The sequence below is a fragment of the Mytilus edulis genome, chromosome 1 (genome assembly GCF_963676685.1).
Source record: "Mytilus edulis chromosome 1, xbMytEdul2.2, whole genome shotgun sequence".
Lineage (NCBI taxonomy): Eukaryota > Metazoa > Mollusca > Bivalvia > Mytilida > Mytilidae > Mytilus > Mytilus edulis.
This window is the reverse complement of record NC_092344.1, coordinates 122,905,070-122,922,802: the sequence shown is the minus strand read 5'-3', so window position 1 is coordinate 122,922,802 and position 17,733 is coordinate 122,905,070. Positions and strand designations below refer to the sequence as shown.

At 32.6% G+C, this 17,733-nt stretch overlaps 1 protein-coding gene across 1 annotated transcript in view; it reads left to right on the top strand.

Annotated features, from left to right (window-relative positions):
- Window positions 1-2,370: 2,370 nt before the first annotated feature.
- The window catches only part of LOC139518539 (hemicentin-1-like), a 33,295-nt gene continuing 17,932 nt past the window's right edge, over window positions 2,371-17,733 (top strand). The window contains exons 1-12 of the mRNA XM_071310037.1: window positions 2,371-2,539; window positions 7,614-7,751; window positions 10,148-10,426; window positions 10,971-11,279; window positions 11,740-12,021; window positions 12,430-12,741; window positions 13,065-13,367; window positions 13,637-13,942; window positions 14,348-14,653; window positions 15,541-15,846; window positions 16,115-16,414; window positions 17,100-17,399. Coding sequence (XP_071166138.1) covers window positions 7,670-7,751; window positions 10,148-10,426; window positions 10,971-11,279; window positions 11,740-12,021; window positions 12,430-12,741; window positions 13,065-13,367; window positions 13,637-13,942; window positions 14,348-14,653; window positions 15,541-15,846; window positions 16,115-16,414; window positions 17,100-17,399 — 3,085 coding nt within the window. The 5' untranslated portion in view covers window positions 2,371-2,539; window positions 7,614-7,669. The remainder of the gene's footprint in view (window positions 2,540-7,613; window positions 7,752-10,147; window positions 10,427-10,970; window positions 11,280-11,739; window positions 12,022-12,429; window positions 12,742-13,064; window positions 13,368-13,636; window positions 13,943-14,347; window positions 14,654-15,540; window positions 15,847-16,114; window positions 16,415-17,099; window positions 17,400-17,733) is intronic.

Genomic DNA, 17,733 nt, shown 5'->3' with positions numbered 1-17,733 from the left:
ATAATCAGAAACATAACCGGGGATAGCGTAATATCAAGGCTATGTATGTCAGGAAAATCGCAAGTACCTAAGGATCTTGCATGATGTTTTCGACCGATATCACCTTATTTGGGAGTGATGATTTCACTATGATATAGACATGCTCGCGCTATAAATTGTATACCAACTGATACAACTGGCGTTATTACAAAACTCGATATGACAATATACATACCCGATAAATTCATTTGAATGTTGACAGACTGATGAACAAATGTGGTATGATTGCCAAAGAGGACAACTCTTCACAATAGACCAAATCGGACACAGAAATTAACAAACACACATTTTGGTCACCGTACGGCCTCCAACAATGTGCGAAGTTCTGCACATATGTGTCAGCGCTTATTTGGCAAATGTGTTTCAGCAGATGCAAGATGTATTTGCTTTTCTATCGGACAAAAACACGTTTAGAACAGATCGGAAGCCATAATAGAATTAAATGACCGTTAGCACGCAGCATTAAGGAGTAAAGACTGGTCAACTCGGAGTAGGAATAATGTGTCTGGTTAGAAATGGTGACATATGTATTCGTATATAGCACATTAAAAATCCGGCTCAGAGTATCTGACTAAAGTCAGGGTTACAATTTATTTCATGTTGTCGTTCATCTAACTTGCAGCTGTCTTTAATAAAGCATTAGAATCTTGACAATGTCTTATGAAACACGTATATTTTCCATTGAGATCTATTATAATAGTAATGCCACTTTTGAAAATTGTGCCCAATAGAATTTCGTAATGAAATATTTATAATATTAGTTCTGATCATTAGTGTACTCTAAGTCTTCACAACATTGTAAGGTGTTTCTGAACAAGTAAACAAGTAAAAATTATCTATTAAAAAGAAATTGAATGTTATTCCTCACAAACACCACAATTCCAGGTACTAATAGATCCAAATTGGTTCAGGATGTCCGTCGACGTCAAATTAACCAAAATAACGTGGAATCAAATTTGCGATGTTGCCCCTAAATTGCCAACAACACCGACGTACAGCCCTGGATGACATTTAGATTTTATGTATGCTATGCAGGCTACGTAAATAAATCAAATCTTTTTAGTATGTCTTCCAGACTTTAAAAAAAAATAAGTTACTTAATTCTAAGTCAATATTCATTCATACGAAACAATCATAAACCGCGGTGTCTGAAAACAATACCAACCATTTTTATTTTAAATATTTTCACAGACATTTTTAACTTCACAGACACAAAATGTATGCACATCTACATATCAAAACAAATTAACAAACTGTGTTCCACTCCTGTTCATACTTGAGGAATTTTGCGTTCCAAAAAATAATATTTATAAAGCACAATGTACACGTCTGCATAATCACAAGATGCACGTCTATATTATGAAGCACACAAATAATATACATAAAGCACACTTTGCAATTCTACATAATAAGCAAAAGGTGCACGTCTACATATGAGGCCGCCAATATACACGTTTACATCTAGAAAACGATCTGCACGTCTTCATGTGAAAAACTTAATGTAAATATTCATATGAAGCACAACATGTACGTCTACATAACACAAGATGCATATCTACATATAATTGAAGCACAATATACACGTATACACAAGAATAAAATTAGGCACGTCTACATATAAAGCGCAACAGGCACCTATACATTTGAAGCCAATACACATCTATATATGAAGCTCAATATATACACGTCTAAATTGAAAAACAACGTTCAAACCTACATTTGTATGAATGCGTGTGCATGTTAAACAAATTTCGTTGTTGAGGGGTTAAAATATCTATTCGTCTACAGTCTATATATGAAACACAATATGCACGTCTAAAGACAAGGCACAACACTATTCGTACTGTTCCGGTCAACTCAGACTTTTGGAGAATTCTCTTTTACTAAAATATATCTCAAAGAGGAAATTCAAAACTGATGTATACATCTTCATGTCAAGCCCAGCCCGCTTTTTGATGTTTAACGTTTTCAGAAAATGTTGAGAAACAAACGAAATCGGAGCCATGCGCCATCAAGACAGTGCTCTAAAAACTTAAAAGCAACATTTTTCAATTGAATTTTCAAAACGATATATAAAAAAAAATGTATTTCAATCATACGGACGGGACATTATATACGATGATGTGTGATTGTTCAAAGTACGTTCATAAATTGTATAAATAACTAATAATTTCTTCATTCAATTCTTTTTTATGTATGTAAAAGGGTCAATAATTGTGATGAAATGAAAATGTATTTAAAAATTTGCATTGTGTGTTTACATAGTATAAATAAATACTTTAATTTTAGTGGGTGATTGGCCTTGTGTTCACGCTATAGTAACGACGGTTGGGCATTTAAATTTCGTTTGATTGGAAGCAAGTCTTTGAAAATACCATCACGGCCAATGGATGTAATTTTATTATCCCAGATATGCAGTATTTGTGATTATATAATGTGAAACATCGTCAAAATTTACTTATTTATTTTCGATACGGATTTAAGTGTCTATTAAACTAAGGTTTGTAAAACAGTTTTCTAATGTTTGCACTATATGTTTGGTCTAATTACTGTATCGATTGCAGAATCTTATGAAAGTGTAACATAATATCTTTTTTACATACAGAATATGATATTATTGTTAGCAGAGGTCGTGGACAGGAATTTAAATACTGTAGGGGAATATTAAGAAAACTAAAATACAACTAAAAAAATGTTTCAGTATTGCTATGGATACTTTCTCATTCAAAAAGCTATCGGACCGCAACGAAAGCATGGCGGACATTTTATATCGCTAAATTTCTACAATAAGATTCTAAGAAACATGTGTCTTTGCATTGTACGAATACAATTGACATGGTCTCGTTTCGAAAACGACGTGCATACTTACGCATCAGCACTGATTTAATATCAAAACGACATTTCTGGGAAAAAAGCTTCTGATATTATATGCTTTGATATCAGTGCCTTAGAAATTTTCCCTAGACAGCTCAGATTGGGATTTTTTTTTTCTAATTACTTTGATATTCGACCATTTGTTTTTATCTTCTTTCTTCTTTTGGTATACAATATTCCAACGTAATCTTAATGTGACTTTAGATTCTTAAAATCACTACTCACTGGACCTATGGGCCGGGACCTATCTACTAGAAAATAAATATCACTGTTAGAACAACAGCAAAATCTATGAAATATTAATTTTCATGAAAATTATTGCTATTCAAATTCATATCATTGTGGTATTCCGATTCAGGGTTGATTTTTATGTATATATGTACCCCCCCCCCCTTTTTTTCCCTCTCACATAGCTGGGTATGTGAAAATTGTGAAACAATAAGTACATTGCAAAATATTATTTTTAATGCAACTTTAATCTTTTGAGCTTTTTATTTTAATCAAAAAGATATTTTTTTATATGATAATAATTGTGTGTAACCATGCTTTTAATAATAAGTAGGGTTTTAAACACACACAACCTACATGTCCCAAGACTGGTTTTTGGAATTACTACAGTTTTGTGTACCCACACAAAATAATTGAATAGAAAATTTAAAAGCCTTATTTATATTATGTATTAAAGTGGTACAAAAATTTAAAGTGTTTAAATGGTTGGGATGACACCGAAAACAACAATGACCCTTTTCCATAGAACATTTAATAGAATTAACTTATACTATTCTGGACATGTTCAAACTTATACATACATGTACATGTATCATTGTCATTATAATCGGCAAATAATTTGTAAAGAACAGTGTTTTATAAAAAAAAAATATAACATACATTTTAGGTAAATACTTTTAAATGAAGAGACATCAACTTAAAGTGTAATAAAAAGCTAGTCACACTTGACAAATGTTCTGCTATCTATTCTATGATATTTACAAAATAATGCTGACACTGCATTTATATTTTAACAAATGGAATCTTTAATTTACATTTATGTTCCAGACCATACGAGTATTTGGACCGTACGCGTACGGTCCGGACCGTATACGTATACTCGTACGGTCCGACCATACGCGTACGGTCGGACCGTATGAGTATACGCGTACGGTCCAGCTGACCATACATGTTTTGGGATCATATGGGTTAAATGTTAACAAACATTTATCAAAATCTTTATTTTTAGTTATACAAATTGTTATTATTACAATTATATGGATAAAGTGAATAAGCGAACAATTAAAATTAAATATTTGATTAATTTTATATCCGTGAATCCTATTTTGTTACTCTGGCCCAAGATGACACTTGCTTCCACAAGGAACGTCATATATTTTTAACATTAACATGTTTTGTTCATGCATGTTCCTTTGCATATGCATTTTTTGTAAAGTTCCTAAATATTCTAAAACAATTGTCCTCCCACATTATGTTTACTTCCGATAACTTCAATTTCAATGAGCATATTGGGCTGTAATTAATGAATTACTGACATGCTAAGTACAGGAGATTAACAGATTAAATAAGCCTGATTTTTTACAAATAATTAAAATATTAAGTTTTTATTTCAATAACTATTCAACTTTTTATATTAATTTGAGATACAAGTTATGTTGATCTGTTATATACATTTGTATCTAATAAACTTGACCAAATTCTTAATATTAGTCAGACCGTACGCGTACGGTCCGACCGTATGCGTATATTGAAAAAGTACGCATACGGTCCAGACCGTACGCGTACGGTCCAAATACTCATACGGTCTGGAACATTTATATAACTGTTATTTTGACTGTAACTTGTAAATATTTGAAGGCCATCTAAAATGAAACAGAAACAGTGAACACACAAATTAATGTAAAAAGATGAAAATCATTCCATTAATGAACAATTCCTTCTGTTTTGTTGGGGAAGTTGACATGATCCTTTTATTCTGATGTCTGTTTCTCGTGATAAAATCATAATGATTTGGATTGTACCAAAACATTACATAATCTCTTGTTGGGTTCCTGTAGCAATAATTATCCAAATTCTACACTGAAAAATAGAAAAGAGTTATATAAATAATCAATTAAAATTCATAATGTTGTGGTTTTTCTTTATTTGTTTTGTAACATCGGTCTTATTCTAAACTTTTGTGATTTGACAATAACCATCGATTAGATTGTCATGGCATGTTTTTACATGCTACAGTTACACATACAACTAATTAGTACAAATTCAAATTACCAATCAAAATTTACAGGTAGATTTAATTATAGTGAAGTCGTTTTCATAAATTTACCCCTTGATTAAGAATGTCATTAGGGGGTCATTTTATTGTCTATTAGTAAAACGTATCCTACACCATTATATAATCTATAACAGGTGCGTGGACACTCAGTTTATAGAAGTACATGTGACAAGCAGAGTACAAATAGAGCTTTTAGGTATTGTCCATTTGAAGATTTGTATTTATATCTAACGCTAAGTATAGTATTGATTTTGATGACACAATGGTGTTAATTGTAAAATACTACAAGTAACAGTGGTCAGATATTTGTTTAATCAATTGCCATAGCAACACGACATTATTACTCGGAAATAGAAATCACTAAAGGTAAGTGTACACATTTCATATAAATAAGTGCTTTTTTAATGTATCTAAACACGTGTATTTGAAAAGATACATCAATGAACTCAATAGTGTTTTTCGCTTCCTTTCTCATTGTTTTCAGATTTCTATATCATTGCTTTTACACCGTATTTCGATAATCAGTAGTGCATCATGAAAATCCACATTAACGAAGCTGATACCTTTTTTTAAGATTCAGTAAGGAACATTATTATCTTACATATTTTGTACATACACAAGACCATTAGTTTCTTAGTTTTGAATTGATTGATATTTGTCGTTTCGGGTCTTATACCTGACTAGATGCGGTATGAGTTTTGCTTATTGTTTAAGGCCGTTCAGTGACCTATAGTTGCTAACTTGTGTGTCATTTGGTCTGGTGATGTGTTGTCTGAATGGTTTTCATACTAGATCCTTTTATTTTAATATGAACACAAATATAAGAATAAAAAGAAGTGGTAAGCTTGCTGATCAGACAAATGTCCACCAGATTATATTAAGTGCTGTTCTCTTAACTCAATTTAGCCTTACAAGAATATTTTCTGGCGGGAGAGAATACTCACTTTCTTTCTTTTTATGTCAATAACTTGCATTGAATTAAATACAGACACAATTTTTCTTTTTTAAAGTTTTTTAAAGTTCTTTTTAAAGGGATTAAAGTTTAATTGACGTATACCTTATTATCTCTTTTCATTTCTACTTATCAATTAACGTTTCAATGTTTTAAAAGGCTGCTCATTTTGTGAAAAATATAAGTTTTTAACTGCTGAGGTAATTGTGTTGTAACTACGCCTTTCATATGATCGTTTCGTAGTTGGGTTTTAACGTCCAGTGGCAAATATTCCATAACTTAGCACACAATGTATTTAATCAAATCTCATGTGCTATTCAACGAACATAACAAAAAAACATAAACACAATAAATAAGATTACATTAGCGGTGCAAAGTATGTCAAAGAAATTTTATTGAAATATATGCAATTACAAAGTGATCAAAGAAAACTAATTACATAAGTGAAAGTCACACACCGTGGGTGAAATATAAGCCATGGTATATTAAACTGTAACCGTTAAGTTTTCAAGGACAATATTGAATCATATTGACTTTCCAGTTGAATAAGTTCAATATTTATTCTATTAGCAATACAGCCATTCAATTATTGGGGGCATACTGTTGAAAACATTGACCAACTCATTTATATACATAGTTACGGGGGAAATATTATTTTAAATGTTAAAGGTATGTGTTAAAGACTTTACTCACGCTGGCGATCAATTGAATTTATATTCTTCTATTAAATACAATTAGAGAAGGTGGAGAAGTCGGTATGATATTTAGGGGTATAAGTAAAAAAAAACACCATTAAACGAAATGAAAATTATATGAAATAGTAACCGAATTAAGTCTACTAAACTTGTATGAATAATTGTAACTAATCAAAGATTATTTCACTGAATTCTTATAATTCTGGAGACTTAAAAAAGTATAAATATCGAGGGTCAAATAAATCTTCTCGTTTACACAATGCAAATATGTTTTTTTCCCAATTTATTACATAAGCGACGGATTAGTTTTGTATTAACGGATTAATAAAATAAGTAAGATTATATGAACTGTGACATTTTTGTATCTACACCCACACACACTTTAAGCAAACATTCCAATATAAATACAGTCAAATGTATAACAATATATTAGGCTAAATATAAACAAATAACATGTTGGGTAAAAAAGGATATTTTAGACAATTTATTAACCACACAAACACACATAAAAACTAAAGTTATACTGTCACGACAAGCTATATAAAAGAGCAAATTAAACACAGACAAATGGCTGACATCACCCCCTCCCCCTAAAACAATAGCGAGGAGTACCAGAATTGGCACAGCAACTTTAAGTACTTAGTCCTTCCACCACCCATTTCGTATAACGACAAGCTAAATAGCATAATTTTAATATTTTTAAAGAAAAAAACATATATGAAATGTTTACCTTAAAAAAAAATAATGTCATGTTATTTTTCTCTTTCAGCATTCAACTGAGGACATTAAAAGGAACAAGGTGCTCGTCACCATTTAGTCAGCAAAATGATACGTCTGAAGACCAGTAATCGATGTGTTCTACATATATTGGTGCTTTTGTCCTTAACAACTATATCTTTCGCTCAATGTAAGTTTTCATCAAAAATAAAAAGCCAGGAAATAGAAAACATCTGTATCTGTCTACCAACCGAAATTCTTATAAGAATATATATATATATAATCATCAAGTCGGACTTTACATGTGAAACATTCCTTTTTCCCTATTTTAGTGATATACAGTATTTAAGTTAATGATTTAAACATCAGCTACAGAGTATACAATATTATATTATAATCAGAGCGCTTATTGAAAAAAAAATTATTAGCAAATAACGATGCTTTTTAATGAGTACAATTGTGCTTCAGATTCGAACATTTTTTTTTTCATTTTCTCTTTCTTTTTCTACATCTGTGCATTTTTATGTGCGCCATGTTATATATATAAATAACAATAACCCGGCTTTATAAGAATTTTATTACAACTCTGTATTTCTATTTATGCTGTTTATTTATCTAGCAAACAATGGTAACTATATTTTCACTTGCTTGTATTGTGTTTGCATATACACCAAGAGCCAGGATAGATCGTTAACCGGTCACAGGGGTATATCCATCCCCGGTCTATTCTATATATATATATATATATATATATATATATCCTCTGATAGGCATGATAAACCAGATATAGGAAACTTTATAGCCAAGATATGCAAAGGGACAGGGGATAGCCAGGATAAACCTGGGACAGGGGAGTTTATAGCCAATATATGCAAAGGGACGGGTGGATAGCCAGGATAAACCTGGGACAGGGGAGTTTATAGCCAATATATGCAAAGGGACGGGGGGGGGGGGATAGCCAGGATATACCTTGTACAGGGGAGTTTAAAGCCAAGATATGCAAAGGGACAGGGGGATAGCCAGGATATACCTTGTACAGGGGAGTTTAAAGCCAAGATATACAAAGGGACAGGGGGATAGCCAGGATATACCTTGTACATTGTACAGGGGGGTTTATTGCCAAAATATGCAAAGGGACAGGGGATAGCCGAAATATACCTTGGAGAGGGGGATTTATAGCCAAGATAGGCAAAGGGACATGGGGTGGATAGCTAGGCTTTACCGTGGACAGGGGAATTTAAACAATAGATAGGCAAAGGGACAGAGGATATGAATAGCCAGGATATATCATGACAGGGGAATTTATAGCCGAAATAGGTAAAGGGACAGGGGAATGGGCAGCCTGGATATATACATGGACAGTGGAATTTATTACCAAAATCGGTAAAGGCACAGGGGAATTAACACCCATAATATGCCGTGGAAAGTGCAACATATAGCCAAGATAGGTAAAGGGAAATGGATATCGAGGATATACCGTGAACAGGGAAATTTTTAGCCAAGATAGAGAGGGGATCATAGGGAATAGATAGACAGAACTAACCAGTCACATGGGGGTTTATAACTAGGACATACAAGAGGCTACCGATGGTCTTGCCTGTATTGTGCTATCCTGACTCTCCTTTGCTTTAGCTGCTTCTTTAACGTTTTTGCTATAAGCATATACATAGATATTGTACTAATAAATATATTATTGATTATGTCGTGTGTTAGTGAGTTATTGTGCAACATTTGTCAATAGATTATTGATTATGTCGTGTGTTAGTGAGTTATTGTGCAACATTTGTCAATTGACATCAAACCAAGAATTGAAACTGTTCTTAAATCCTTTAATATACTTGTTCTTTTTATTTCATGTGTTAGAACACAGTTTATCTTATTGCTCTCTTTTTCGGATCATTCTATCTTTATATGTATCAGCTGTAAGGCCACAAGGGCTACGAATTGAAAATACAATATCGGGTTTAATGTTTGTTTAATGGTCACTACTTTGCACGTGAATTTGTATTTTTAAAAAACATTTCACATAGAATCAAGCTGTGTTTTTTGTTGTTGTTGGGGTTGGGGGTTTTTTTTTTTTTGGGGGGGGGACACAAACCAAACACAAAAGTGATAGCATGATTGTTTGCATATTTCATCTAAAAGAAACCAATAAAATGATTTGATTTGGTTTGATGCTTATGACTTTACATTTCCGCCACAATTACATAGCAAAACCGAATGATAAAAAAGATAAAAATCTCTGAATATCATAATTATATTCAAGCAATAATTGAATATTTGAAATATACTTTCATGATATTTGGACAGTCATCTCATGGGCAATCATACCATATTCCCATTTTTATATTCAATTCAAATTAATGATCTTATTTTGAATTCAGATGAAATAGATGAACTTACTACAGCTTTCAAGGATTAAATAGTTTTGCTACAACTTATATTTAAATACGTTGAAAAGAGAAACAAAGTACGTTTACTCAGAGTGTTTTCGAATTTTGGAGACTGAAATTGGGGAAAATATGAAATTTGAGAATTCCCCCTCGTATCATCAAATAACATATTTATGTATTGTATATTTTGTAGCTCCTGGCAATCCTGTTATTACTGGCCCGACGTTTATAGTGGAGGGTAATTCAGTAGCGTTGACGTGTACATCGTCCGGAGGTAATCCCGTACCTACAGTATATTGGTACCGAAATGGCCAACTGGTAGATGATACCCAGACCACCACCAATGGTGTCACATCAAACACATATAACTTTGTCGCTGATAAAACTCACAATCTGGCTGTGTTTGAATGTCAGGTTGATAATAATGTATTACAGAACAAACTGAGTACAACATGGTTCTTCCAAGTCTACAGTATGTATTATTTTCTTCAATTGTGAACGAGATTTGTTCATAATTAAACAAATGCATATTTGTACATGGTCTTTTCCATTTTGGTCTGTTTTAATCCCATAATTGACTTTTATTCAATCTATTTATTGTGTAGTTCCAATAAACGATTAACCCAATATCAACCAAAACACGTGACATTAGACAGTTTTTTGCTTTCACTAAAATATCACACTGAACATTAAACTTTACCCTATATCTAAAGAAATTGAACAAAAATATTAAAATGAAACCAAAGATATATACGACAAAATTATAAAAAAAAACCATTCTTTTAAGCCTTTCTTGGAACTCTGTCTCAACAAGCAGTGCTGAAACTGTTCACCTGTGTTTATTATCACAAAGCGTTTTTAAGAAAATATTCGGTAGACATATTTACGAACTTGGTGCAGTTACTTCTGTGTGCATATCCATAATATAAAAATGACGATTTGTGATCATTTGAAATACTTCCTAAATATTGCAAATACCAATATAAAATGATGCCATTAATTCATTTTGTTTACAGCCGAACCAAATCAACCTACATTGACTGGCTCTCAAAGTCTATCTCCTGGTTCTACATACGTATGGACGTGCATCAGCACGGGAGGAAACCCCGCCCCAACACTGACCATGAGGATAGGTAGCAGTCAGTTTAATACTGGTATCACACAATCATCCGTACTGCAGTCAGATAACACATATACTGTTACCTCCTCACTGTCGTGGGCACCAAGTGTCAGTAACAATGGTCAGACACTTTTCTGTGATGTACAACATTCAGAGACACGTGGTAATAACCTCCAGACAGTCAGTCTTCAGTTAACAGTTACTGGTATGCTTGTTTACATAATTGTATTGTTAGATATCGTGCAAACAACTGTGTTATGTATGAACCTGATATGTTTATTCGCTATTATTATTTAGTAAAAACTCTTCAGTATATTATTTTTCATAGCATAGAGCTTATTGAAAACTGAAAACAGTATTACCTTAGATGTATTTTGCAAGAACAGCTTAATGTTACTTTTAATGTTCTATTAATGAATTTTGAATAGAAATGTGTATTACGCATTTATTTGCACAAAAGAAAAAGTCAAATAAGGTTTTCCAAAATTTATACAAGCACTGGGTGATAAAATGGTTAATTGATATATATTGTGTTCACTCGATACGATATAGCTTTAAAAGCTGATATGGGGGAACAATTATAACATATTCTACGTTGGAAATGCTAGACCCTTAATCGGTAAATGCCCAAGAACACTGTTGTAATGTCTTTTTAAAATTTTCAGCTCCTTTATCAGTGAGTGCTCCTCAGACACAGTATCAGCAGAATGTTGGCACCCTTGTTGTAATGAACTGTGTAATTACTGGAACAGCGACATCTATCACGTGGTACTTTAACAACCAATTGATTAACATTGCTTCTTCTTCGAAATATTCCAACGGCAATACCATCAACCCATCATTGACTGTATCAAACGTGGCTTTGTCTGATGCGGGACAATATTACTGTCAGGCAACAAATGGATTAACCACAGCTAACTCCAATACCATAACATTAACAGTTCTAGGTAATTCTTTATTTCTAACTTAGTAATGTATGTCTAATTTATCTCTCAATTACGAAATTGCAGGCATTAATGTAAAAATACTTTCTCATGAATTGCTATACTGAAAATTAGACACACACATACATGCATAAAACAAGTATATCATGTAAATATTATATTACAAGAAACTAATATTTTTTTCCTATTGTGATCTCCAAAAGTTCGTTAATACTAGTACTAATGATAAAAAGAAATGAACCTTATTTTTTTTTTAATTTCCTCCCTTTATTATTAATATTGTATATTATATAATTTAATAAAAAATAATTCAATTTCAATATTTAAAAGGAAAACCTGCCTGAATATTTGCTTTGCTTTTCTTTTCTTTCCTTTATTTTATTGATATTGTATGTTATCTATTTATTACAGGGTCCATACCAGTAGTAACAGTTTCTCAGCCCACCTACTCAGGAACCACAGGACAGTCGGTTACTTTACAATGTACAGTTTCCTCGCCAAATGACGCTCTCCAGTCTGTATCGTGGACTTTTAATAATGGTGCATCAACCATTATAATTGCAGCATTTAGCAATACAGCAAAATATAGCGGAACAACAACTACCACGCCGTCTCTAACCATATTTAATCTGGCATCTACAGATGCCGGAACCTATACATGCTCAGCTACCAACACTATTGGAACCGGAAGTAGTAGTGCAACCTCACTCAGCGTCACAGGAAGTAAGTCATAACGAGGCTATAGAGGGGAAGAGCTGTATTTTCTTGGTTATTAATTGCACAAAAACTGAAAAATCTTTAATATTTAGGGTTTTTATTAGTATTTACTTTTTGAAAAGATAAAAAAACTGATGTGTGACTTTAAAGTGAAATATGTCTGAAGAACATTAATATTTCACTTAAAAGGTTTTAAAAGTAAACGATTCACATCAACAAAAGAAGGCATGCCGACTATTTATAACTATTTATTTTTTTATTCATAATCTCTGAAAAAGATATATACCTCACATTATTGGAAGTATGTTAATAATACTGATATTTTTCAGACTTACTTTCTGTAACTATTCCACAATCATCCTACAGCGTTTTGACTGGTCAACAGGTAACCATACCTTGCACTGTTACCGGAACTCCTATCCAGACTAATGTGTTCTGGAGAAAGGTGGCCAATGGTGTCCAAACTAACGTAGATATAAATGGTAACGGTAGATATTCTGGAGGTACCACTTCAAGTCCATCATTGACAATAACCAACACACAGAGTTCAGACGAAGGAACATACGTGTGCTATGCTTCAAACAATATTGGGACATCAAACAGTCAAAATACATTCCTAGACATTACTGGAGGTATGTACAACTATAAGCTACTGTATGTTTATTATACATGCATTAATCCTAGATTTAATCATATGTCTTAAAATTTCGTTTTTCCTTGATTTATAAATGTTTTACTAGTAGTTGATTTATCCATTAACAATTTTGTATGAGTTTATCAATTTCAAAATGAATTTAAAAAAAAACAGCGTCAAATGACTGTTAAGAATAGAAAAATTGATTTCTTATTTAAGATCCATTCCTTATAGTAAGTTATTCACAACCATTCTCATATTTAACAGGTGTCCCAACTGTGACAATTGGAGGATCTAACTTCCAAGTTCAAGTGGGTAATTCTATAACAATAGGCTGTACTGTTACCGCCAACCCTGCTGTTACTAGTGTATACTGGACCCGTGATATTAATGGCCAGAGTACCATTATAGGACCCTCATCCAATCCTAGTAAATATGGTGGATCTACTACTGTAACACCATCTCTAACTATACTCAATGCTGACATTAGTGACGCTGGAAACTACCAGTGTTTCGCCATCAATAATATAGGAACTGGTTCAAGTCAACAGGCATTACTTGATGTACAAGGATGTAAGATAATTATATATTTCACCATGTGTTTTGCAATCTGTTTCTACTTTTAATCTGGAGTCATGATGTGATCATATTGTTTTCTTTTTCTTTGTAAGAACTTGTACTTTGAGTCATTTTTACTTTTAAACTGAAGTCAATATGATAATGATAATGATAATGATAATTTACAGAGCAACCTATATAAAAATATAAATTTCTCAAAGCCGCTGTTCATTGTACAACATAATGAAAACAAATCAAAGAGAAAAACAAAAAATAAACTTACAATGATAATGATGTTATTAAACATTAATCATTTCTTCAGGTTGATTTTGGAAGTATGATTTTGTATATTTAATTGTATTTGTTTGTAAATGGTAACCATGGTTATGATTTACATCGTTGTACTCATTTCTTTTTTAGCGGTCCCTACAGTACGGGTAAGCTTTCCAAGCTACCAAGTTAATATTGCTGGTTCGCTCACACTTGGTTGTTCGGTTGTTTCGAATCCTTCTCACTTCCAAGTTTACTGGAGGAAGAATGCCGGTGGAATAACAACAGATATTGACGTTACCAATAGTGGCGGGAAATATTCTGGTTCCACGGTTTCTACTCCATCCCTGACTATCAACACTGCTGCATCAAGTGATGAAGCTAGCTACACCTGTTATGCCACAAACAGTGTGGGAACAGGACAGAGTACATCTACATCATTAACTGTTGTCGGCAGTAAGTATAACAGATTGCGTTTTTAATAACTCAGCTTTTTAAATGAATGTAAATTTTCTTCTGTTTGTAGTGTGGTTTTTTTTCGCAAAATTTTATATTGTTTTAAACTCAAAAAGAGCTTTTGGTAATAAAGGATTCTTGGTGGATAGTCAACTTGAATCCGATATTAGTTCGATTATTAATCATTCTTTTTATCAGGTGTGTATTCTTGGGTACAATTAAAGATGAAAACGTGCAAAGCATTCATATACACCTTTTGAAACCAACTATTATATTTGTATTCTAGTTCTTGTATTTAAACCATCTAACAAATGTCCAAACAACGGAGATTACAATTTGTTATATACGAATTTAAGTTTATGATAAAGTTGTTTTTTCTTTCTTATAATCCGTATCTAATTTAAGAAATTTATTTTTCTTTGGTCAATGTTTTTTCAAAATAAAACCTCATTTCATTGCTATTTATATGTATAGGAATCCACGTTAACATTTTTAAGTATATTTTCTGGATTAATTTTTTTAATTACTAATCTAAACACTCACGTTGAATTATATTTCTGTTAACATTTAAATCCAGATTAAAATTAACGTTTCTCATGAAAGTTAATCTAGAATAAATATCAATGGGATATCAACACAACGCCACTTGAATGAAAACTAATTCAGTAAAGGTAATTAAATCTAAAATAGGCATTCATTTTTGTATGATTCCTTTTACTAGAATATTACTTTTCACACCTTTTTTAACAAAGTTTTCACCAAAAGATTACGTTTTGTAGTATTTCATAGCAAAATTGCCTTACCTAGAAAACTTTGTTTATTGTTGATCCATTGTAGGAAAGATCTTAAAACCTAAAACTAGTAATGATTAATTTGACTAATTGTAGATACACCAACTGTAACTATACAACAACAGAACTACAATGTCAACTTTGGTAATTCTGCTGTTCTGGTATGTTCAGTCACAGCAAATCCAACTCATACAAACGTTTTCTGGCGAAAGATAAAGAATGGCGTTACCACAGATATAAATGTAGCTAACAGTAACAACAAGTACAGTGGTTCCACAGTCAATAACCCGTCTCTACAAATAAATAACGCTGATCTTAACGATGAGGCCAATTATGCTTGCTTTGCCTCCAATAGTGTTGGTACCGGACAAAGTACACAGACATTCCTTGATGTTACTGGAGGTAAATTACTAATGCATTAATGAAAAAGTATATTTCTATTTGTTTTTGATCAATGTTTCAGTTTTGTAAATACATTATTTTGTATTACAAATGAGTCTGAACTGTTCTCGACACAAAGTCCTCAATATCTTTATTGACGACTATGTCCAAACTCATTATATCAATATCAGTATTTTATCATTCTATTCCACAAATATTTTAAGAATACAATAGTTTTTGCAGTGTGAATAATTTTTCTACAGAGATATTCTATGTTTTTACTCAACAGATATTCCCGTGGTTACTATATCTTCCAACAGCTATTCGGTATCGCTTAGCGGTACAGTTACATTGCAATGTACGGTATCCGCGAACCCAACTCAAACATCAGTCACGTGGCAAAGAATCGTTAACGGTGTACTCACTACAGTTACAGTAGATGGATCCAGAATGATTGGTAGCACTGTCAGTACACCATCTCTCACCATCAGTAATGCTGTATCTGGTGACGAAGGAAATTATATCTGTACTGCATCTAATAGTGTCGGTACTGGAACCAGTCAGCAGACATTCTTAGACGTCCAAGGAAGTAAGTTTTAGAATAATTTTTATACATGTAACTGCGTGGACTACCGCAATACTAATAAGCATGTTGGTTATAATACTGATCATTTACCTTCAACGTGTTTGTCATCGGCTATCGATTATTAGTTATCAAAGATACCAGGACTATATGCGCGTTTCGTCTACATTAGACTCCTCAGTGACGCTCAGATCAAAATAGTTGTGAAGACTAAACAAGTACAAAGTTTTTTGAAGAGCATTGAGGACCACAAAGTCCAAAAATTTGTGTCAAATACGGCTAAGGCAATCTATTCCTGGGACAAGAAAATCCTTAGTGTTTCGGAAAATTCAAAGTCTTGTCAACAGGAAATTTATAAAAATGACCATTTTATAATTGCTATTTATGTCAACACCGAAGTGCTGATAACTGGGCTGGTTATCGGTTATTTTACCGCTCAAATGTTAATCACACAAGTCAATTTGTTGTTTAAATGAAGAGCACAAATTATATAGCTGCTACTTTGATAGTTATTTTTTGGTGCCACTAAGTTTTGTTTTGGTTGCTGTAGTTCAATTTTGTTATGTTTTGAATTTGTTTTTGTTTTGTATAGGGGTTTTTAATGGCAAATTGCCAATATTGCTTTTCTTTCAAAAAACATTTGATAACTTGATCTTTATTTAACTAAAATCAAAATGTATGCCTTTTTTAGATTTACCTACAGTTACTGTTGGTCAGAATCAGTACTCTGGTAGCTTCGGACAAACTGTAACAATGGTATGTACAGTACAAGCTAATCCTTCAGAAACCAGTGTTTACTGGAGAAAACTGGTAAACGGGCAAATGACAAGTATAGATATGAACAATGTGCGGTATACAGGCTCGACTGTAGGTTCGCCATCACTAACCATCACTGCCTTGGAGTTGTCTGATGAAGGATACTATCAATGTTATGCTCAGAATAGTGTGGGTACTGGTAGTAGTCAACAAACATTTTTAGATGTGATTGGAAGTAAGTTATTGTATAGAATATTATTGAATTTATGTTGACATTGATAAAGATAATTGTTTTGAAGGACTTCAAGCTTCAAATGGCTTCATATCAATTCACACAAGACCAGCGTTAGTTTAAACATATTTATTCATCGTGGATTGGGGAACAACTTATTAAAACTTATATCAATCCCTTTCCACTTTGTGGTTGCGAAAGCTACTTTGTAGCGGCCTTAGCCTACTCTTTTACGAAACTGCTTCGGTGTTTTTAACTAATATGTAAAGCTTTAAACGGTTCCATGTAAAACAAATATAAGACATGCATTATATTGCGTCATGTTCATTTTATCAAT